The sequence below is a fragment of the Pleurodeles waltl genome, chromosome 4_1 (genome assembly GCF_031143425.1).
Source record: "Pleurodeles waltl isolate 20211129_DDA chromosome 4_1, aPleWal1.hap1.20221129, whole genome shotgun sequence".
Taxonomy (NCBI): domain Eukaryota; kingdom Metazoa; phylum Chordata; class Amphibia; order Caudata; family Salamandridae; genus Pleurodeles; species Pleurodeles waltl.
Genome location: NC_090442.1, coordinates 909,274,824 through 909,300,183, shown reverse-complemented (window position 1 = coordinate 909,300,183; position 25,360 = coordinate 909,274,824). Strand labels below are relative to the sequence as shown.

The 25,360-nt window shown below is 43.2% G+C and overlaps 1 protein-coding gene across 2 annotated transcripts in view; it reads left to right on the top strand.

The window, feature by feature from the left end:
- HDAC10 (histone deacetylase 10) overlaps window positions 1-22,492 on the top strand; it is a 298,704-nt gene extending 276,212 nt beyond the window's left edge. For both annotated transcript variants that reach the window (XM_069229661.1, XM_069229660.1), the window contains 2 exons: window positions 13,687-13,846; window positions 22,258-22,492. In XM_069229661.1, coding sequence (XP_069085762.1) covers window positions 13,687-13,846; window positions 22,258-22,265 — 168 coding nt within the window. In that variant the 3' untranslated portion in view covers window positions 22,266-22,492. The remainder of the gene's footprint in view (window positions 1-13,686; window positions 13,847-22,257) is intronic.
- The last annotated feature ends 2,868 nt before the right edge of the window (window positions 22,493-25,360 follow it).

Sequence of the window (25,360 nt, the reverse complement as noted above, 5' to 3'; positions counted from 1 at the left end):
ATTAGAGGGCTTGTCATGCTGGAAAAACTGCTCACCTCTGTAGAATTTGCTCTACAGGTTTAAAATCATCAGTGATTCCACCTACTATCTCTCGAAGCTAAGCAGGTCTGCATGTGCCTGTAAGGCCACCACCCCAGGTAGAGGCAAGTGGAGAACTAATTGATAACCCCAGTTGATCTTCTTTTTCTATGATGCCCCCATAAGTACTCCCTTCCATCACATTCAGTCATTGTTTGATGTCTGGTCAGACCAGCCCCCAAAGCTCCATTACTCATCCTGCCCCATTATAAGGGTCTGTGCATTGCATAGGGGGCAAGCATGCATCAAGGCTGGATTCCACTGTTTCAATTCATATCCTCTTGGGCTGCCTCATCACACCCTTCGCCGAGCTCTTTTGTTGTGCTGAAATACAAAGAGATGACCGCTCTTTGAGCTGAACCCCAATATATCATGATGATTCACAGTGTCAGGTCTTAGCCTCTTGGACCTATGACTGTGGTGAAGCACACCACAATACCTGCAACAGCACATTGACTCCAAAATTTACCTGCTCACCTGGGTACCCGCTACCTCTGATTTGTGCATGAGGGTTCCAGTGAAGACCACACCTCACTGCAAGGCACTTTAATAAGAGGTTGTGCAGTCTTCTTAGACTCCTTCACGGGAATGTAAGGCGCCCTCAACACTCTGACACTGCCTTCTTCAGCCAGGTTTATTCCAGGCTAGCAATGCTGCCAGGGTGGTGGTGATCGAAATTTGTGCAGGAGGGACACAGTAGCAGGACTCTCCACTATCCTGCCTCCAGCCTTCTCCTTGCTGTTCTGGCTCTGATCTCCTCTGTCCCTCTCTGGGCACACACTGTCAGCTTCTCTCTGTCTAGCAAAAATCTTTCAGCCTGTTCCAATTGCTTCTTATTCAACTATGCCATTGCCATTGAGCCCTACCTCTCTGTTGTAGGCCTGCCACCAGGGTCTCTGAGGTCGGCCACCTCTCTCTCAAAGTGACCGCTGTCTGGCCTAGCGTCACTGGAGAGGAAGTGTTTTCATTCCACTGCCATTAATCCCTCCATTGTCTATCCCACAGCCAGCATAGCTCCGATCAGGAAAGTGTGTTATTTAGGCAGCAGGTTCATAAAGCAGGATTTTTATTAGGCTTTGCACAGACTTAGGCAGACGCCTTACATAGACATGTCCATCATTTTGACCTGCCAGGCTAAGCCCCCACTAACTGTGCACACCTATGTATAGTTATATACACTCCAATTATTTTTTTAAACCTTAACATTTTATATATAACAATACAAACAGCAATTGCAATCAGGTGCCTTGTCATATTTCAGTCATTGAGGTGATAAAACAGACCCTCAACAGCAAGTAAGTTAGGTATTGCTTCCCTAAGGTCTTTTCCCCCATCTGCTTAGCCATTAGGTGAATAACTCCAATCAAGTCAGAGCACATATTTAGAGATTGGACACCCAGCCTGCAAAGCAACTTAAACTAAGGATATGTGTCAATGGGACAAATTCGGGAGTAGCACGCGGTAAATTAGAGAACAATACCCTTGCCGGCTGTCCCAGCAGAAAATAAACAAATGTCTTGAGGGGATTAGTGCTTGCTGTTGCCTTGTAATTATCAAGTGTCAGAAATTGGTCATTTGGAAACTGATGTCCCAACTGTCTGGCCTTTGTCTGAGTAACAAAGTAACCACTCCAGGCTCAACCCTAAGCGGTAGTAAGGGGTTGCACACAAGTGGTAATTTTGCAGCGGATAATATCCCCATGCCAGCCCTACTTGACAGTGTCCATGAAGCCAGCCCTACTTGACAGTGTCCATGAAGCCCATTGGATTCTTTACGTAGTACGTACCGTGGAGGACGGCCTCGCCTGTTTTACTCCCAGTATAGTTTGCAGTGTTGCCTGGTCTACCTGATCAGCCTTATGTGGGGGTGTTTCTCCCGGGTGCACCAGAAAGCAGCAAGTTGTGCATGGACAACCAAAGGGTAAAGCTGCTTCACATCAGAAACACACCAAATCTCCACGCACAAGGGGCACATCACAACACCCCACCTAACCATTGGTTATTAACTCGCCCATATTAGTCTAGTCAGGAGTGTCTGATGATTGGTGAAAAAAACAGCATGCAGTGTAACCAATATGCTACTAAACAGATATAGAGATTTTGGGAAAGGTCATCATTTTGTTAATGGCTGTTCTGCTAGCCACTGACAGCGGGGCTTTATCCACCTTTCCACCTACAGTTGCAGACTGTTCACAACCAGGCCATAATTATTACGAATAAGGGCTTTCCTGTCATGGGACACTGAAAAATTCACCACACCTAACAATGAGAGCACCATCACAATGGAAAGTTGACATTTATGTCTTCCCCCAGTTACTCAATAATACACAAAATCGACAAAATGGTATCACCAACAAGCAGATGTAAGTCTACATTTATTTTTTTAACATATAGGAGAATGTCATCAGCATAGAGGTGGATAGTAGTATCTGTCTAGAGGGACATGATATCTCGCAGTGGGAGTATAGTATTTTTTGCTGCGCCACAAAGGCCAAGGGCTCCAAGCTCAAACAGGAAAGAGGCAGCCCTGTCTAGAACCCCCTGCCTCCTGGAAAGTCCTAGGATAGAGCGTTGTACACTTCCAATTATGTCTGACCCTCTTGCAGGCCAATGAAATTGGAAAGATGTCTGTATACCTTAATGAAATGGAGAGCTGGAGCATCTGCTGTGTTGCAGCAGGGCTATTTGGAAGCCCCACCATCTTACATTGCCTCACTTCCTCCTCAGTACCAATATAGAGGGTTCAAACAGTCCTGTAGACTGATTACGCAATGATGTCATATTTCATTGATTGTCAGTGCAGGAGGTGCGACTCCCTACCCTAAAGCAATAAAGAAAAAAAATCAGCAAACAGAAACTCGTGAATCTCAAAGCCCAGGTGATAGAGTGGAGACTACAAGAGTTGTATGTATATTTGCCCAGCTGTACTCGAAGTTAGAATTGGCTACCCAGTGGAATGTACCTTTTCTACGTTTGTGGCGAATTAGTTTCCTAATTGGACTATTGTCATGCTTTGTTCTTTAGGGGCTCCTCTAACAACCATGGAGCATTTACTAAGAACTCCAAAATCTTACTGCTAGGTTGTACTAGGGACTGATGAGTGTGACCCGATTTCACCTGTTTTGATAGACTTTCACTGACTTTAAATTGCAAAAATGTTGAACCTTGTCCCTGTCCTATAAAGCTGTTGCACGGTAGTATCCAGAACATCAGAGGTATAGACTAACAGGGTACTTACCTGACTGGAGGTCTTCCTCTGAAGAACTGCTGGTGCTACCACACTTCTGAAGATGTACACATGGTGGGGGCAAAATATTGAAATTACCTCTCCTCAGAAATCAACCCAGCTAATAACTTCAGAGGCTGCTAGTAAAAAGCTGGAAGTGCCCCTCATTTCAATGTTAAGCTGGTCCCTATTTGCTGTTGTAGGTTTTGGATAATGGGATAATGGAAGGTTTGATGGTGCATACACATTCTACGTTGGACTAGATTGTCTAACTTTTGATCAGGAGTAAATATTTTTTTCATCTTCCTTGTGCTTTAATTTTGTTAAGGAGGATTATTGGACCACTGCACATGTGCCTTTGACAAACCTTTAAAGAAAAGCACTATTCATCAAAGGCAGATTCTCAGCACCTCTTCTCTTTGCAGGACCATCCCCCATGTGGATTATGTGCAGAAGAGAGGCTGGGTGTTCTTTCAGTTTCTGCTAAGAAATGTGCAGCTTCTGCTGTTTATGATTCTGAATCCTATGAGTAGGGAGAGGATGAATTTCTCTTCCTAAGGATGTTTTTCAAGTTTCAGTAACAGGCATAGATGTCATTCATCTCAGGAAATCTCAGATACATTTTCAAACAAAAAGATCAACTGTCATCTTCAAACAATGAACCCTACTACATATCTAGCTCTCTAGCCTTTAAAACTATGTAAGGAGATTACGTATGAGAAACATAGTATATTAACTACACACCCCAAAAACAAACAGCGCTCTGTCTCATGGCACATGGCAGATTATGCAGTGTACTTTGCTGCTCTCTATGGGATTTTGTTCCTGCATCTGCCCCCACCAAAGGCAAAAGCCAAAAACACCAAGTTTTAAGCAAGGTACAACTTAGTCAAGCACCTGAGTTTCAACAAACGTGTTTCAGTTAAGAAGCCCAAGCTTAGTTTCTCTGGGGTAAAAGGAACGGTTTACTAGTGGAACGAGTGGGCAGGATTGTGTACTACAGATTAACCTGATCTAATCTTTTCTTGTTTGTTTGGTAAAGTTTGGGTGTAGTGCTTGCAGCAGGTGGGTTTTAGTTATTTTCTGAAGATCCTAGCAAAGGCATGCTTTGGTTTGTCCCGGTACTGTAAAGCACTGCTGTCTTTTGGTAGTGCAGCTTTGTGTTCTGTGATAGGTTTCAGTTTGTAAAGACAAAGATACTTGCGCAGTGTAATGTTTAATGGTCTCTCAGTGGATTTTCCATGAACAGGCCAGTCTAGTTCAGTGGGACTCAAGATCACCTTGTTATTTTAATGAGGTTTGCTAATGTTATTTTCCTTGCCGTATTTTTTAGGCCCACTGCGGAGTTTAGAACTGCCCACAGAGCAGAAGCATGAACTTCCTAGAGTTATAGCCAGAGTCTATAGTCCAAATGTGACGTGCTTGTACATGTGGCCAATATTAGTCTGTTGACTCCAGTGATGACTGGTAGGAACGTATGACGCCATCCTTGTTAAGCACTCTGTGACGCATGCAAAGAAGAATTTTCCGAAATCTAATTTATTAAATTCTTAAATTGTGTATTGGAGTTTTAATTACAAATGTAATCCTTGTCCAGTCTTCGTAGGAAACAATGTAGTGTAAATTATTATACCAAGCTGCAAGTTACGTACAAGATTTTTGGCACTGTAAAGGCAGGGGAAACCGTTTCACTGATACCTTAACATTAAATCTAGTTTGGTTATAAGAGATCCCAGCCCTGTCCCTTTCATCTTCCAGGCCATAGTTGATCAAGCTGATCAGATGGATATATTCTCTCCTATTTTTCCCATAACAATATTTTGGAACATTATTGTCACCTGAGTAAGCTGCCAGCATTATAGAACTTTGTTGCGTCAAACGGTTTGCGAATCGATAGTGCTTGCCTTAGGGTGGCATAGTGGCATTTGAGTCTCATTTCAGGTGTATAGCCACAACAAAACGTATACTGAATAGTAAACAGATCCAGTCCATTAACAATCAGTTGCAAGGTGTCAGCAGTACCCTTTCTGCTTGGTAAGCTGTCCTGGTGTCGGGGAGAATCCCTTAGAATGTCGACCCAGCATCTGAGCATGGGCTCTGCATCGCGGTGGCCATTCCACTACATTATGCCTCATAGATTGGGGGAGGCCAGAGTGTCTCCTCGTGCATGGAAGGCTGTCAACAATACCATCCGTTGGTCCACCAGGGGTGCTCTACAGAGGCTCCTGGTCACTTTTATTTTAAGAATCATCCCTCAGTCATCACCCGGCTTTCCCCCTCTGCCTTCCACTGGCTGTGCGGTGGGCTCTCCGGGGACTTCCAATGTCTTGCTATGTTTTAGCCGGCAATACTTAGGGCAAGGTCCACAAACTTATTGCGTGCCTTCCTATCCTGCTGCCTAGTGTAAAGGCCAAGCAGTCAAATGTCAGTAGTGCACATGTTGCATCGATCGATGGTCCATTCCAAGTCCTCCACCACCCTCTGCTAAAAGCATGTGATCACAGTACAATGCAACACCATATGTCCAAAGATGGTGTCTGCTATGGTGCACCTGGGACAGCAGTGGTATTGGGTCTGCCACCCCAGTTTCAGCCTGTGTACTGTGAGGTACGTTGTGTGTATGTAGTTAAATGGGGTGTATTTGAATTTCGGATTTCTCAGTATTTTTGTACATGCACTCTAGACTCTGAGGGCTCTGCCAAGGCGCCCTTCCCACCTTGCTCGATGGCCCGGGTGGCCGTCCGACTTCACTAGGATCAGTGTGTGGTAAAGCTAGGTACTCAGTCACCGTCCTTTGCCGATGCCAAGCAGAGTCTGCAGTGTGTTGTTAGTTGTGGGCTCCGGGCCTCCTCCCCTTATTAGGTTAATCAGAGTTTGCATGAGTGGCCCATATGTCAAAAGCAGTGTGCCTGGTGGCTCACTGTCCTGCAGTAGGTTTTTGAGGCTTCTCAAGGTGCCCCGTCATATAGGTCCCCCAGAGTACCGTCACCTGCCTCTAATCTTTTATTTGTTGGCTTGTGAAGCAGCCCCTTTGCGGTGTGGGCAGCACCGGCACATGCAGCCTGTTGGCCCTGCTCCTACGCAGTGCCCATCTCCAAAAACGTATGCCAAGGATCAGGAGTTTAGGCTTCCTGACCAGTTCCAGTTTGACCCCCATCAGCAGCGCCACCAGGGCTCCCTTTCTACAGGGTTCTTGGAACTCAGCCAGTTTGTGGGCATTCTTGCTGCTTAGCCACCTGGCTAGCTAATGTATCTGTGCTGCCAGGGAGTATAGTTTGTAATTGGGTACCTCCTAGTGCCCCCCCCCACACGGGGTAGGAAGCTGGGGGTTGCAGAGTGTCACCCAATGGCATCCCCTGTCCCATATCAGCTCTTGTAGCAGTATGTTGAGGGACTTAAACCAGGCAAGTAGATTCTATATTGGGAGATTGGCAAAATAATATAAGACTTTAGGCAGGATACCCATCTTGAATGGAGCAATCTTGGTCATGAGAGGCAGCCGCAGGGTGCGCCAAAACACCATACTGCTATGCAACCGTTGGAGCTGTTCCTAGGTTACCCCTCAAAAGATCTGCGTCCATGTGGTAAACTCTGACCCCCAAATATTTAAGAACCTTGGGTTCCCACCTGATCCCCATGAGGCAGATGGCTGCGAGGGCCTGTTGTTGGTCCCGGCCCACTGGAAACACACACATAACGTTTGCCAGTTGGTGCAGAGATTAGAGACTCTCCCCACGTCCGCAAGTCATTCCATGCTCCATGTCTGCATTTCAAATGTAAAGCAACATGTCATCCACGTAAGTAGAGACCACATGCTTAACAAGGAGAACGGCCCGCCCACTCCCTCATGTTGACACCTTGTATGGGTTCCCGGATGCTTTGGATACTGACCATCAGCGCCTCCCTGGTGAGAGCCGCCAACCAGCACTGCAGCATACACCTCTGCCAGCTTCAGGGTCAGGACAGATTCACGTCTAGTAGTACTCACCCCTATGGTGTCTGTGCTCGGTGGTTTTCTCCCACACAAGTTTTGGCTGCCCACATTTTGGGTACTGTCACTGGGCCTCCAAATGGCCGGAGTCTACTGCAGAATTTGTGCCAGGAAGGGGACTACCACTTCTGTCCAGTCTGGGCCAGTCTCCTGGTAGAGCTAGAAAGTGTGTGGTAAAATGTTCAGCATTTATGCCTGTTCCATCTGGTCACACATGTTTAAAGGTCAAACATTGGGACAAGCATTAATATCATCATAATGGGTGATTTTTAACAGTAGTAGTGTGCTTTCCTGTATCCAGGCTTGTAGCTTTATGTTCTTCATTGTTTAAATGTTTTATGGATACCTGGTCCTCAAGATTTCAGTTTTCCCCATTGTTTGTGGTTGGACAGGGTTTCCTGGCTACTGTAAATGCCCCAACTCAGATCATTCAGGTGAAGACCTCATATCCTTCAAAAGGGACAAAGTGACAGTGTAATGGGCAGCAAATATCCATCTCCTCTGCTGGCAACCCTGAAAGCTGGACAGCAGTCTTTCACTGGAAAGGAAGAGGCAGAGCCCCTAGGTTCATCCACCTCATATGGCTCAGGTTCAGCATGCTTTGTCGGTTTAGGAACAAAGCAGCATTCTAGGCAACATATCCAAGAGCAATGGGTGTCCAGGAAGCCTCATCATGTCAAAGGAACCCATGGTGAAACATGCACAATGTAGAAGGTAGGATCCTGGGAGCCTCCCAGGCACCAGAGAGACTTGCAAGAAGTAGGGTCAGCTCTGGGAATATCCCAGCCTACAGGGGCCAAGAACTCTACTAGTGCACCCTACTACCCATCAGATTGCTGGCTTCCACAGCCACAGGACACCAAGCTGGAAGCTTGATAGAATTAGAGAATCAGTATGTATGTGAGAAGTAATATTGAAATGTTTGAAAAAAATGAGGTGAAACTATAAATATATAATTTCTATCAACATTTCGATAAGCTGGAATGTCATTGTATTGATGTGGATTCATAGTAGGGAATGGGGAGGAATAATAAGACATTTGAAAGATTAATTACCTCATTAATTCATTTTGAGTCTCGGATAGAAAACGTGAACGCTGGATATATTCTTGGTTATTAAAAGAAAATGTAGCAAACTCATTGGAAATTACAAAATGATGATCTATTAGAAGAAATTAATTAGGACATTAATTGAAAAGTGGGACATGCAAACAGATACTGACTACTACTTTATTTATTGTAGGACATCTGAAAGAAGTATGTTAGTTTTGTAAAATGATAAACTTGGAAATTGAGAACATTTGAAGGTTCTAATGTTTCAGGTCCCAATTTATAGCTTGGTGGTAAGCATACTCTGCCGCAAGAGAGATGAAGTATGCTTACCGACAAGATAATGGGCAGCCCGCCCAATTTAGATGCCAGTAGTGGAGACTACTCAGTCTCTACCGGACTTAAAGTCCCCCAACAGCCCCAGGGGGTAAGGGCCGTCGGAGGCAGACCTGTAATTCTGCCCACCTCATTTAAATAGGCGGAATTAGAGGTCTGTTTTCACTGCCCATGTCACCAGGAAAACCCTGGCTTTAATGGGCAGTGAAAACTGCTAAATGCTCCCCTCACCATGAAAGAAAACTCCCATGGTGAGGGGAGCATTGTCTTTTTTTATTTTCAAAAAGAAAATCCAGTTTTGGAATTTTCTTTTGGAAAATAAAAAAAAGAAAACTGTTTGGTGCAGGTCTCTGTCATTGCGACAGAGCACTGCATCAATCGACCAAAGGCATTAACAGGAACCGCTGTGATGGCAGTTTCTGGCAATGCTCTATAAATGACCACCAGCTTGGTGGACATTTATAAATCTGGTGGGCAGTCCCTTGCCCAGGGCAACGGAGTAATTTACTCCATTGCCCTGATGGAACAATGGGCTATCAGCCAGGAATTTAATCGGCCCCTTAATGTTTATGCCTTTACTCCATAGTACATTAGAATGAGAAGATGATTGTCCTGAGAAGGCTTTTAAGAATTATTGCTGTAGCTGAAACACTGTGTCAATAAGAAAATAGTCCCGGGAGATATGAAATTGGCGCGCTGCACAAATTTAGATATATGTTGAGCGATTGCTGTTAACAGTTTGGATATTCTAGTGGATAGTTTTAACCACATATTCTTGGCCTTAGAATATTTCCAAGGTGCCAGACTGGAAACAGAAGTTTTTGTAGCAGTGCTCCTGTATGCCAGCAGATGGTACCATACAGCTCTGTGTTGACTTTTTTTCCAATAGCGCAGAGCTGCGTATAAGTGCTACCCATGTTCGCCGGCATTCGTTCCTTTCTTGCTGCGCCTTAGAATGTGGATCCATAGCTCTGTTCCCTTTGTCAAGTTTTTCCAAACTGAAATCCAGTGTGCAAGGGAACAATGTCCCCACCTAAAACTACAGGGCTCTAACTGTTCCATAACTGTGCAAACAGTGACAGACCACATATGGTGTGCATTTGTTGTTTTGGATTGGGGCATGACGCCAGTCATGTAAGGACTGTTCCCTCATGCACACATAGGTGAGACAGGACTGTGAAGCAAAGGTGTACGTTGCCAAACATCGAAAGAAGCCTTACAAGTCCTACTCTAAGTTCAAGGAGTAGACCCTTTTATGATCTTGAGGTGTAGCTGCAAAAGATCTTGTTTGTGCTTGAGGTCATCCAGTAAGTCGAAGTCTAAATTGATGCAGAAACACTAGAAAGCAAAGCAGGAAAGAACCCTATCCTGCCACTCTTGAGCGAAAGAGAAGTCATAAAGGTGTCAAAGTGCTACTTGATCTCACCCTGTTCTCAGATTCAGGAGCATGTCCCACCATTGATCCAGATGCACTTCAAGGAAGGCTGGGCCACTCTGTGCCTTTTGATCCCTGCAGACAGTTCCTTCATCAGTTTCAGTCATTCTGAGGCTACTCTAGATGTTTGCGGTATAGACAGCTTCAGGTATCCCATGCCCCATTGGGGTTCAGGCAGAATATTTGCAGGTCACCAGGGGCACGGATCTTCACAGCCCCTCTCCTGTGGCATCAGCTGCTAAGCTGCTTCAGTTTGTCCTTAGTGGTGCACAACTTCTCTGTGTGAGGCAGGATCCAACATTTTCTTCCAGGGTGGCAGTCCCCACATCCGACTGATGGGTCCTTGACATCGTCTAGCAGGACTGAGCCTTTCTGTTTCTTTCTGACCCACCACAGCACAGAGGCCTTCTGTTTAGGTTTTCACCTCTAAATGCATTCCTGCAGAAAAACAAATAAAAATTGCTTGTGTTGGCTAAAATTCTGTCTTCCATGGATCTGGCCAGCTTGTTGGTAGCCTTGGACCTTCACGACACTTATGGCGTTATGACCTTGATGGAGGGGTTTCCTCCATCACAAATGTGACGGATATCACGTCCGCCGTATTACGATCCCATTATATTCAATGGAGATCCTAATACTGCGGACGGGATATCTGTCACATTTGTGATGGAGGAAAGCCCTCCGTCAAGGTCATAATAAGGCCCTTAGTTAAATATAGCAGTCCTATAGACTAGACTGTACCTGTGGTTCAAGGTCGGCCAGGAGCTTTTTAAGTTTGCTCCGCCGCCTCTTTGCCTTACCAGCACCCTTTGGGTGTTCCCAAAAATGATTTAGCTGCACATCTTCAGAGTTTCGGGGTACCAGTTTTACCCAGCATCAATGACTGGCTATTGAAGGTTGCCTCACCACAATTAGCCGTAGACCGCCTCCAGACGACTGTGAATTCCATGACATTTTCTGGGTCCTCACTTCCCTCTTTCCTCCCCGTTTCGTAGAGTAGCCTTCTTTTTACCATCTAAAAAGGTCCCAAATTGGATATCTGCACGCCTGTACCACCAGTTGTTTTGTACTTTGCATCTGAGGGTGGGGAAAGAGTGAAATAAGAAACTGACTTCAGCACGTGGGGGGGTGCTTGTATGCAAATCAGCTATGCCCCTTTACATGGCAAAATAAAGCCAATGAAGAGTTGCACAGCCCCACATGCAGCGTGCAAGAACACTGCTATGAAAACTTGTGGATCCAATCTGGCACCAGGGGAATATTTTAAGGGTGAGAAATCTGTGGTTAGATAGATCTTCCATCACAAAGAGTGTTACAGAACTTGAGTAACTTGAACTTTTGCACTTCTTCACACATTATATAAGATATGGGACATTTGGACAGCGATGGACAGGAAGGATGTTGAATATGAAAAAGCTGTGACAGCAGAGCTATTCTGAGTGCTGTCATCTTAGTGATCGGCTCTCTGGTGTAGCACAGCTGAAATCCTTTTAGAAGAACAGAAAGACTGCATCCCAAAATGGAGCTCCCATAGAGGTGTGTGGAGGTCATTTTAACGCCTCTCCCTCTCAGGTCTATCCCTGTCTGCATTCTTGGAGATGCTGTTGTTCTTCCCTATAAATAGTCCGAAGTTTGGTCAGCAACAGGAGATCTCAGCACTATCGGTGCTTCCTTTCCCATGAACATGTGCAGAGCTGGGAAGAGCAGCCCAACACCACTAGAAGCCTTGATGAATAGCTGTCTGGGATGTGAGGACCCAATATATTCTGCTTCTTCTGGTCACACTCCATATTTTCTGTGGGGAAATCCGAAGTATTTTAGGAAACTTCAGGGGGATTAATATATTCTAAAGAGTGTAGACTATTACATAGTGGAAAGCTGATTAATTTGGTTTTAATATAACATTGACAGCACCTCGCCCGGTAGAGGCCTTCAGGACTGGGAGTCCACTTGTGCAGAATCTTGGAGTGAATTCCTATGCTGGGGAGGTTGTATGATGGAATAAAGCATGAGTATATCACGCATGCCTTTACAACGCGGTCTCTACAACGACTGTATCTTTACCACGCATGCCTTTGCCACGCATGCATTTACAACAAAATTAATTGTAAAAGCATGTTTAGTAAAGGAACATGCGTGGTAAATTCTCCCCCGCGTGCACCCTACACCTGACACCATATTCCACCCCGCCCAAGTCCTTAAAACTGCCACTTCCACTCCCTGCCCTGAGCCCTAACCCCTGCCCACCTGCCCATCCTGTCATAAAACCTACCCCGCCCTGTCCTAAAAACTACCTGACCCCCCACCCCGACCTAAACCCTAAAACCCACCCTGTCCTGTCCTAAAAACTACCCTGACCCCCTGCTCCCACCCTAAAAGCCACCCTTCCCTGTCCTCAAAATTACCCCACCCTGTCCAAAACTACCACGACCCTCCCAACCTAAAACCTACCCCACCCAATCCTAAAAAGTACCCCACCCTAAAACCGGCCCTGTCTTAAAACTACCCCTCTCTGCCCTAAAACCTACCCCGCCATGTCTTAAAACCTACCCCACCCTCAGCCAAAACCCTAAAACCTACTATGTCCTAAAAACTACCCTGCCCAGTCTTAAAACCTACCCCACCCCCAGCCAAAACCCTAAAACCTACTATGTCCTAAAACCTACCCGTCCTGTCCTAAAAACTACCCTGACCCCCTGTCCTAAGCCCTAAAACCTACCCTGCTCTGTCCTAAAAACAACCCTGATCCCACACTAAACCCTAAAAGCTACCCTGCCTTGTCCTAAAACCTACCGTGCACTATCCTAAAAACGACCACCCACCCTATGCCATAAAGCCTACCCTGTCCTAAAAACTACCTCGCCCTGTCCTGAAAACTACCCTGACCTCCCGCCCTGAAACCTAAAACCTACCCCGTCCTGTTATAAAAACTATATACCCCCACCCTAAACTCTAAAAGCGACCCTGCCCTGTCCTAAAACGATCAATGCCCTGTCATAAAAACGACCCGACCCCCCTGCCCTGAACCCTAAAAGCTACCCTGCCCTGTTCTAAAAACTACCTCGACCCCACGCCCTCAACCCTAAAACTTACACTGTTACAAAAACGACCCCACCCTGTCATAAAAACTACCCCGACCCCCGCGCTAAACCCTAAAATCTACCCTGTCCAAAAACCTACAGCACCCTGTCCTAAAAACTACCCTGAGCCCCAGCCCTAAACACTACCCTAAACCCAAAAACCTTGCCTCTGCTGGGCTAAACTCAGGGAGGACCGTGCCAGCCTGGATATGGGTGCTCAGTTCATGTCTAAGCTGTAGGTATTTGTGAAATTGGGTTTAAGAGAGTTACATTTCCTGAAAGGAGAGCATGGTAGTACCCACCCGGACATCTCCCAGGAGCAAGATCCCTATTGTATGGAGTGACTTTTAAAAACAAACCATGTGTTTGTCTGGCTAACACACCATTGTGCATTTAAATTAAACTTAAAAATGTATCGCATGAAGCAGGTTGTAAAAAGAGGAAACAAACAGGGTTCATGTAATCATTTGGTAATCTATCTTTCTATAACAGGACACAGAATATAAGTATATGGAAAGCATTGCTGAAGCTTTAATGAATTTGAATCGCCCTGGCATTGTGCCATATGCACCCATTTCAAAGGAGATGATCCTCGCAGTAGAGGAACGAAGGCACAAGCTTCAGGAAGAATGGAAACTGCTCCAGTGTTCAGGTCAGTTGTTTGGGTTCCAGCTACTGTGCCTCTCTTTCTGGATGTATATTGCAAATGGACCATGACCATATCTCTGACACATACAGGTTAGCTGCCACCTCAGCATTTAAGAACTGCAGGCCTCCTAGAGTGCCAACTTCAGCTGGTTGTGGGATCCAGTTCTCCAGCGAGCATGCCACAACATCTACTGTGAATGAAGTGCATCATAGAAGTATGTGGGCAGCCTCTTAGATGAGGCACTCTGGAAAGATATTTCTGTAAAGTGACATGGACTTGTCAAAAATCCCAATCTAGTTTAAGTGCACAGAACATTTTGCAATGCGTTATATAGCTGTAGCTCAGCAAAGAACAAATCCAAATTTAAATCTAGGCAAAATGGTGTAATCCAAGCATATTAGACTATCCCTCTGTAATACCTCCGTGTTCGTTGTGACATCTTAATACGCTCTCATATATTTTATATGGTAAGGTGGGATTACTTATGCAAAAAACATATCCTTGGAAAACGCTTCATGTACAATTTAAAAGTAAATAACTTAAAACCTTATGTAAAATCCCAGCCCCTGGTGCAGCCTTTTGTGTTCACATTTGTTACGAACACCTGAGAGGCACGGTTTCTATCATTGACATCAGAAAAGAGGGAGGATAGTAGGTCAGGTCATTGGATTGCGTCAGGCTGTTTACACAGTCGAAACATACATTTTTGGTTGAACAAACTGCTAAAAAATGGGGATTTTAATAAGTGCAGGCTGAGGTCAGGACATCTCGGATACTTCATTTACCCCGGAGAATGAGCATGGAGCTGCACTGATAAATGCTGGGCGTTCTGAGCTTATCACCTCCTCGAACAACTGACTAACACCTAATAATCAATCAAACATGGCTGATACTCAAGTTACAGGACTGACAAATGGAGATGCCCAATGCTTAGAGCGACAGAAAACTGTCTTGGAGCTAATTTCATCCCCATTCTAGATGAGTGTTTCCCACGGGATACAGAATATACAAACACGTGGCTGGCAGGTGGACTGGCATTTGTTTACATAGATGATCTGTCATATACTGAAGTCCCTGCTCCCACAAACAAGATGTCGAGTGTATAATTGCCTATTGTATCATCATTCCGAAGTCATCCTTTGGGACAGCAGTGCTCATTTGTCAAGTTAAGGCAAAAGGAGGTAATTGATCTGACGCTACATCTGAAAATAGTAACCCATATTATTTTAATACTATGGAATTACATTTTGTGGGTGAACACACCAAATGAATCAACAAGACTCAAAATTAATAAAAACATGTCTGCATTGGAGTTAGTTCTAATTGTGACCGGCATGCCTAATTATGTGTTGTCACAAATATTGAAATATGAGGTGTTGTCGCCCTGGTTGAAACATTTCCCTATCGTATCACAGCTTCTAAACATGCTGCAGCTGTCAATACAACAGGCAGTTCTTACACTCCTTAGCAAAAGGATCTTCTACAGAATCTTCCTTACATTTCTCCGAATTTCGGAAAGGACAAATTCTAAAATCATCATTTGAGCCTTCCACCAAACATCAATGACGCCAGGAAAAATCCCACCTATCAGAATGCTGAGATTGAGAAAAGGCATCAAAGCTATTAAAAAGTGGTAGAACTCAGACTTGGCCTCACTGAAAAGTGCTGACTGAAACCTGGGGTGCTGCCAGTGACATTTCAAGTTTGATGCAAATAAAGTTTACTTGAACCAACGTAGTGCTGTCCAGTTGGTAATCTAGAAGGCCAAATGGGCGTAATATATACTACCTGCATCAGTGATGCTCTCGCTCACTTGAGGGAAATTTCAACGTCTTGAAAATAATGAATTCAGAAGCCCTATAATTTGCCTCTTGCGCAACAGCCAGCGTTCTGTGGTATACTTATTTTGAAGCTACAATATTGAAAATCCAAGACTCTGCCAGCAACCCCAGACTATCGGCACACTACTTCACTGGGTGGAGCTGATTATTTAGGAATGAGCAGAAGACTTACATCTTTAAAGGACACAGTTTGTTAACTGCCTTCTGCCCAGCTTCCTCACCTATTTCCTGTTGACTTTATGTACAAGTACAGCGCTCCACTGGCTTTTGGCTCTGTTTGCACTTCAGAAATACTGTATACTTACAATCATATATACATAAATGAGGTTCCTTGAATGACCTTCCTATGTACGGACACCTCTCAAACTAGTTAATAGACTTCAAAGGTTGTAAAACTAGCCAGCAGGTTAGCTCTTAACCTTAAAATAAGAGCTCGCTGAAAACCTGTAAGAAATGCCTTACATTGTTTCTTGGTCTTCCCAGATAAAATGCATAGTTAGGTTCCTTCAACAGAGGATCATCTGGACCAGACATCCAGGGTATTTTCAAAAGCTATCCTCTAACTAAGCTCCGACAAGGATCCTTCCATCTTCCACATGGCAAACCATTCCTGTACAAACACAAACATACATTGGCATGCTCTTTGGTGTAAAAAGGTCCAAAGTCTTGAAACTCCCTGAAATGGTCACAGTTGTAAAAAAAAACTGTTTCTTCTTCAGGAATATGCTACACACCGAACTCTTTAAGGATTGTTCACTTGAACTGTGCTGATAGTGATAGATTAAAGCCCTTGCATTCAGACTCGAAATGCAAGGCACAGTCTGATACCACACATCCTCCTACTCCTTATACCTACCCTTATTTTGCTTCCTCATCATTACAACAGAAATAACCATTACTTAGGCACCCCCCTGTGTCCCTTCCAGAGTGTATGTCAAAATTTCCACTTTCCCTTCCCTTTTCAGTGACTGGTTTTTATGTAAATTTGCACAAAAATGCCTTGAGCTGATGAAAAGGAGGCACATGCTGTTATACAAACTTGACAAATAATTATATATTATTTAGATAGGCAGGGGCAGTTCTCATTGACTAGAGCAAAAATCCCTGCTATCGCTAAAGGCCAAATAAAGTTGCTGGCTGGCACAGGTTCAGCGTCCAGTGCTCCTCATGAGTGATACACAATACAGGATGGCTGTCCTTTTGTGATCCGACTGGTCTCCACTGGCTGGAAGCTGGCAATCGGATGGGTTATGAAACATCCACCTTATGAAGGGAAACAAAACATATTTGGTGTCTTCAGACGTTTCGGCAGATACATCAGGTCGTATGTGTCAGGCAGTGGTGAGAGGACGAGTTGTTGGTTGGCAGGGGACCTTTACCCTGTTGAAGAACTCCTCACATTTGAAGAGCCACAGCAGAGCTTTCAATTGGGTCCCGGTTATTACTTTCAGTTTGTAAAAATATCGGGAACCCCAATGGGAGATCTGGACTGACTTCTCTGTAGTGGCAGAGACATCCCTGATGCATGGGTTAATAATAAATGCAAGGGTAAGTAGGCTTTGAAGGTGGGACAGCAGAGGGAAGCAGATGTCTAGGAGCCCTTGATGGAAGGTGAATGGAATAGGGCCTGTATGCTGGTTCAAACTGTGGCCAGCAACGTCAGGTTTAAGTTATCACACTTTTATTATTCGCACCCCAGAGACTTAATAACATTTTCCCCATGTGTCCGATGACATGCCCCAGATGTGGTGCGAAGAGTATTAAATTATGCTTACGACATGGAATGTAACGGGGGTATTGGACTTCTGACAGGTGATAGTAGCTATTCTTTGCTGGATGACTGCCATAAAGTTATGTACCATGTTAAAAAAGTGCCTGCAGGGACTAATGTAGCACATTAACAAAGGCCAAAAATGGTTAAATAGATTTGGAGTATTCAGATTGCTTTTGCCAGAGAGGTATCGCCATGCACAGGCTCTCCACACTTCAAACATCAACTTCAAACATGGATCCTTGATTTGACAGGATGGTTCGTTGCTGAGGAGCTCTGGCTCAGGGAGCTGTGGAGGGATGAAAATGCAAAGGCTGACCTGGAAATCTGGGGTAAATTATTACTCTTTTGACAATAGACCCTGATGGCCTACAGTTGGAACTGAAAGACTCAACAGAGGGTTCATCAGAAGAGGAGGAGCGAGCTTTAGGGGGCTTCATTATTGGAGGGACTGGACACTGTGGCCACTTGACACAAATTCACGTGTAGACATTAAAATTGGAACTGTTGTGCTTGATGACTTGTGTCACTTTCTTTTGTAAATAGAATTTGTAAGACTGTAAGTCTTATCAACTATGAAAATTTGACATGTCTGTCACTGTTGAAACACTCTATTGTTATTTGGCTATGATATGTAAAACTGAAGAATAAAGATGTTAAAAATGGTAATGGAGAGGTTGATGGCTTTTACCTCTGGGACTAAAGAAACCTAGCCCTGTGTAAAATTATTTTGCCAGGATGTGTTCTTGTTATTGTTAGAATCTCATAGAGACTTCTAGTTGAAGATTCCTTACCTTAGAATTTCCCAGGGATTTTTCCTGGATCCAGAGAATTTTCCTTGAGCAGTACCCCTGGGTGCCATTGCTCAACTCCGCGTCCATCATTGTTTCGTCATGCTCGCCAGATATGACATTGCAGGTCATATTTAGGCGCCACCCTGGCACTCTGACATCAGTTCTTTGCTTTCCTCACCAGCCTACGCACAGATGCAAAGAAGAGCTACCCCGCAGTCGCTTTTTTTCCAGCCTTTTCGACTTTTGCTGAAGATTTTTTGACATTCTGGTGCATCGAGATGTCATCACAGAAGTCCTGTTCTAAGCCATGTGTCTCACAAATAGACCTATTTGTTTGAGTTGGAAAGGTTTCTGGGCAAGATGATGCTCTGTCTTGATTAATTTTATAAAACAATTATGTTGTCTTCACTTTTACCCAGATTTTCAGACCTTTTTAAGATTGAAAAACAGTGTGTTCTAGTCTGAGAACCCTTTCTTTTTTATTCCTATAGTCCCCTTTTAGTTGATCATTATTTTGTTAAGTGTGTGAGAGTATTGTTGAGCAAGGTGTTGTTCGAGTAAGGAATGTGTTATGGTCTCTGAGGCGGTATCCGAAATATGTGGGTGGAAGGGATCCTTTATTTTGGTGTTTTTTGTGACAGGTTGAAGTTGGCAGCCAGGGATTCAGACATTTATATTCGGTTGCTACAGGTGCAGATTGAGTGTGTTAGAAGAGTATTACTACCTCCTTGCTTTTGGTTAAAAAAATGTGGTTTGAGCAGCAGCAGGGTTTTTTCTTTCCTTTGCATGACAACAAGCTACGTCTATGGTAGTGATACGGTTTGGTGAGTTGCTTCCAATAGTTTTCATGTGCTGGTGGTGGGGGCTTGCATGTATCTTACATTGCTTAAGTCACATATAGATTGATCCTACGTGATGAGGTGTAAGAAAGTTCAGATTGTTTAATGTTTTGCAGTGGTAATGTGTGATGGTCTCTGTGCGCTGTTGACTGAGATGTCTGAAAAGTCATGTGTGTAACTACAGTGATTCACATGTAAAGTTTTTTTTCGTTGCCCATCAATGCCCTAACCAAGGATTGCTCTGAAATACATCTTGAAAACGTTTTCCAATATGCTTTGTCTACTGTTCTCTTCATGAAGATTGTAAAGATGTGAAAACATTGACAATGTTGTAGAGGAAAGACCTTTACAACCTTGCAGAAACTAAGTTAGTGCCTTTACGTTTTTTTGGGTTTATTTATTTTGAGAAAAAGCTAGGGAAAGCATTTAGAATGAAATTAGTTCTGGAAGCCTGGATAGCTAGACTCTCTGGAATGAGGGAGGAGATCATAAAAGCGCAGGTCCCTGGGTGTGACGTACTTTTTAGAATCAATTTCAGTCATGCCTTTGTGGGTAGTTTTCTGCACATTAGGCACTGAAATGTTGTGCTTCACTGCTCTTGTCCAAGACTACAGCCAAACAGACAAATTCAACATAGGGTTGAAGAACCTCCTAGTGCAAGCAAGGTACTGAGTCCTCTTGTATGTTAAGGGTCTGTACAATAATCAGATTGAGATGCTGCAAACTGTCACCCTGAGGGATTTCAAAGGCAGACTCAAAGGCTTTCAAGATAAAGCTGTGATGTTTAGGCCAAAGTGATGGAGATCAAAGTTCATTAAATAGTAGTGGTCATGTTGCAGCAATACCTGTTTGTAGCGACATGCACAGAGGCAGTAGACACACAAAGATCAGATTCAATGGATTCAACTTGACACAGGAACCAGAGGAAAGCACACTCATAGCACCCTTAAGGGAATAAGTAATGCATGTCAGGTCTATGCCCTGATAAATGGCTAACATCGCCTGCTGGAAATTCTCATCACTGGATGATTGAATTAGTTGTATCCAAATATTTCTTACTGCAGTTCACTTATATCAACACCATCTCATCTGAAGAAAGTGCCTGTGAATGTCAGAGCCACTTATCAGGTTCAGATGATATTCAGTGGAGGCCTTTTCAGTTGGAGGAAGATTGATGTTTTGTTGACAAAGGCCTACTGCATAACCATAGAACATGGGACATTTTCTTGTCTTTGTTCTTCTTTAGAAGTTCCTCATGGGCGGGCTGGGCCCTAGAGTCCATTCTCCCAGGGATTATAAATGACTACCTCGGTGGGGAGAAAGAAGAAAAAGAGTCCCCAAACAAAATAGAAACCAATCAATACACCCTTACACTCCAATAACTAATCTCAAATACACCTCACACAATGTTGCCCACTCAATCACTCCAATGATGAATTTCAAATAAAGCAATCAGTAAAAAATAACCAATTTAATTAAATAGTTCCCAAAAAAGGCATTTTTACATTCCCATAAAATTACAACATGCTACACATAGCAAATAAAAACATACTAGAAAAAACACACATTAAAAAAGCACCATACACATAAGGGAGACAAAAAAGACATCCATTTTCATCTATTGTGTATACGCTGTTCCACTTTTGGTAAATGCAGGCCTATCAATTTCTGCACACAGTCCTTAATTGAATCTAGGCCCGTTCCAATGGGTCCAGCAGTCCAATTAGCGTTGATGCGTTTCGGTGGTCATAAAACAGTTCTTCCACCACCTTCTTCAGGACAAATACATACACTCCCAATGTATTTCGTTCAAATCTACACAACGATAAACAAAACAAATGCATGCATTTGCCATACATTTTACAACCCCATAATTAATCCTATAACCCATCAAGTCACAAATACACCCCATTATAATTTCAATCCCTTCCACCTCAGATTGTTAAAAAAAAAAACAATTACTTTATAATGAGAATCTCATAAAATGAAGCACTACAAATTATCCCCCATCCAGATGAAACTTTTGAACGCAAATATACTCATAATCCTAGCTACACACTCACCTGCATCCAGTATAAATCAGACGGATCACTGCTCACAAGGCATCACAAATCCATATTCAAGTCTGTGCCTTACGCTCCATATTATTCAGAACAGTAAAATAATTTTTCTATACAAACGAGAACACAATCAGATAATAGGTCATTAAAATTCTGTTTCCTAATGATTGCAATTTCCTCATGAAGTCAGAGACAATCTGTCATACTGATTTCTCTGACTTCTCCACAACATGCACTACCCCATATATTTCACCATTAGGGCATGTGTATAAAGAGATACGGTATGCGACAGTATGGATTAAACTTCCCATGCATTGCTTATTGTAAATCACTATACATTAATCTGTCCAAGGATCCAAAGTAAAAATCTTTTTCTATCAATAAAAGATCTCCACCGATATTTGTGCTTATGTTGTCCATAGGACTTACCATGGAACCTTCTTGTTCTTTGTAAAAACTTTTTAATGATATGAAGAATCTAATAATCTCCAATTGGGAATTCGTCCTTAATCTATATATAAAAAATATACATTAACTACTTACTAAAATTCAGTTATCCATCTGTTCCTCTTATCTACATGGGGATGAAAATACTAGCCGCCCCAACCCTATATATTTTTTTTTTTAAACATTAACCGGGCTTGAATGAGCCCCCTTATTTATGCTTCCAGGCCCCGCTTTTTCTTAAATTAGTTGGGACATAGGTCGTATCAAACATACCCAGGATCGTCTATAATTCCAAACGACAACATCATCCTTGGTGGGGAGGCCAGGGCAAATATATTCTACCTTCTAAGGACAGCACATATGGGTTAAAGAGTGTGGAGTCTTGTGGCTACTCGCAAGCACCTTATGGCTATGCTTAGATCTCCAAATCATATTTTCACCTAAGTAGTTTCAGTCCAATTTGCAGAAGGAAATTATCATCAGAAATGTACAACAAAACCAAAGAAAATATGGCACAGTAAAACACCTTTTTATGCTGATTGCTCCCCAAACGAGGTAATGGGCTTTAAAACCCAATATGTGTAGTAAAACATTGCCATGTTTTTAATGAACTCAAACGCAAGTATACTTAACTATTTTATTTTTTATCTTTTTTATTTTAGTTGGCTGATGGACTGGAATTCGGAGCATTTGACAAACTTGAGCTGATGACTAAATGACAAGCACATTATGGTTCTTAAACATAATTCCAAAGATATAATGGTGCCTATCGGTTTTAGTCCAAGTACGGTTATCATGAAAATCCCTAAAATTTGTCTTTGTAAATGAAATAACATGGGATTATGAATTGAAAATGTCAAAAATGATTGGAAATAAACTGTGAAACCTTCTTTTCTATTTGAGGATATTGGTCGTTTGGGAATCTTTTAATACGTATCTCTTAACTGAGTATAGACTCCTTCCTTGGGCCAGTCGTATTACCTTTCATCCTGTGGTGGGAAACAGCTAGGCTAAGAAGTAGATGTCTTGCACAATGCTGGTTGTTTTTTAAATAATTTTTGCTTTTCTTTGTGCACAACAAAGTGTTTAATATTCATTTATTACACATTTGTCTCAGGTTATCATAGGTTATCATATAAACCCCTTCTGACATGTTCATGTATCGATTCATTTCTCAGTTGCCAGGCATCAGTCCACACTCTTGTTACAGTCATGTATGTCCTGGATACTCTGGATGTCAGCGACGCACAAACTCAATCAGTAGCCATCAAAACTCTGTATTGCACCATCATTGACGTTAAGAGGTGACACTGGCTCCAAGAATGCCAGTGTCACTTCCAACGCTGAGATATTTGAGGTCATAGTATTTGACTTTGAGACATTCCATAGTATCAATACAATCACTGTTGTCAGGGGATAATGTTGAACTCATGGAAGAGACTCTTGTTCTAAAGAGGCCAAGTCTGATAATTCCTGCAGAAGGTTAATTACAGGTTCCTATATAACCATTAGATTTACCACTTCCAAATGTATCAACATTTCCACCTTTGACTCCATTATCTCCAGATAATTCAGTGCTATCTTTGGATCCAAAACCAACAGATCTAACAACACCTCCTCCACGGACTCCTGATAGACATAGAAGGAAAATAAAGTCTCAATTAACTCCTACAAGTCCATCTTTATAATGCACAGGCAAGTCCTACACACCGTTGTCTCCCTGGCTTCTCCATGTACCTCTCCAGTTGATGATATTTTGGCATTCCAAGATGTTCATCAGGAGGCAGCAAATTTGAACATTCAACTAGAAATCATATGTACAACAGTCTCAAACCTCATGTAGACTCTGCAGCATATTGTATCTCCAAGACTAACTATTTGGCGAGTGCCTGGATTCACAAAATTGGCAAATTAAAAATTCCTCACTCCAGCACTTTGAAATCAACAATTCCAAGACTTCTAAAGAAATGTAAGGCTGCAGAACAGGATATTGTATTTCTAAAGGAAAAACCTAATCTTGATTTGAGTATTGTTTCTGCTTTCAGGAAAAAAACCTCTTTCAGCTCCTGAAACATCAGTCCTTCCAGAGAGGGAAAGTAAACAAAAAAAGATGGATGCTGTAGGAAGAATAATCTGTTGAACCTCCGCTACAGCCATCAAAACAGCTTGTGATTCCCCACTGCTAGGGAGATATGACAAGGTTTTATGGGAATTCCTGCAAAATCTTTCAAATAACAGACCTCAAGAAAGGAAACAAGATTCCCTAGAAATTCGAAATGAAGCACAACTTGTCTCCAATCAAGTTCTTAGTACTGCAGTTGACATGACAACTAATAATCACTGTCATGGCATCTCAACCAGGCGTTCCTCCTGGCTTCACCTTACCACCTTGAAACCATCTGCTCAAAAGAAGATTTTAAATCTGCTGTTTTCAGGTTTGGTCCTTTTCTGCCCTCATGCAGATGAGCAAATTGAGACAGTGAAAACAAAAGTTGGAAATTCTTAAAGAGGTGGAATTAGAAGAAAGATTCTTTTTTTTTATTGTTCCCAATTCTGCTGCAGAGATAGGAGACAGAGGGCTTTACCCCATCAATAGACCTATAATTCACAACAGCAAAGACATATCAAGGAAAACAACAGCAGTCTCAACAATGTAATAGAGATTCTACTCAGTGGAAATCCCGAACTCGGAATAGCAAACAATGAATCCAACACTCTGTCTGCTTTGTTCACGAGGATGAAGAGTAACAAAACATCTAAAAGGGAGAAAAATTACATTAGACAAATGGGAGTTACATATAGTACAGAGCTGCTATATCATCCAGTTCAAATCTCCACCACTCCGCCCATAACGTTTACCGCTGGCTAACGCCATTCCAACACACCAGCCGGGCGCCTTATTTATGGAATGACATTAGCTGGCGCTGCGGCCTGGTTAGCATCAAAATAAATGACTCTAACTGGGCAGCGGAGGCGTAGGGAAGAATGGGGGTTGTGCATCAAAGAATGGTGCAAGTCAGGTTAGAGTAAAAAATATTGACTCAAACCTGACTAGCGTCATTTTTTGACATACAAACCCCATGGAAATGACTCCTGTCTTTGCAAAGACCGGAGTCATGTCCCCCTGCCCAATGGCCATGCCCAGGGGACTTCTATCCCCTGGGCATGGTCATTGGGCACAGTGGCCTGTAGGGGGGCCCAAGTTAGGCCCCCCATGCCACTTTACAAAATAAAAAACAAAATACTTACCTCTAATTACTGTAGATGGGTCACCCTATCCATGGGTGTCCTCCAGGTGTGGGTGAGGGTAACAGGGAAGTGTCCCTGGGGGCTGGGAAGGGCACCTGTGCACTCATTCTATGGTCAGAGACCATGGAAATGGGCCCACAGGTCCCTTAACGCCTGCCCTGACCCAGGCGTTAAAAAATTACTCTAAACTGTTTTAGAGTCATTTTTTAAGGCCCTCCCGTGCGTCATTTTTGCACGGGAGCATAAATAAGGAGCAAAGGCCTTAGTCATTTTTTTGCCCAGGAACGCAACCCTGCATCTCATTAACGCAAGGTAGGTTTCTACGGTAAAAAAATGACTCAAACTCCATAAATTTTGCGCTAGACGGGTCTAGTGGCAAAGTATAAATATGGAGTTAAGTTTGCGCCAGATTTGCGTAAACAAAAACAATTACGCAAATCCAGCTCAGAGTATAAATATGCCCCTTTAATTCCTGCAAAAGGAGCTCCTCAACATCAACTACCCCAGCTCAATTTG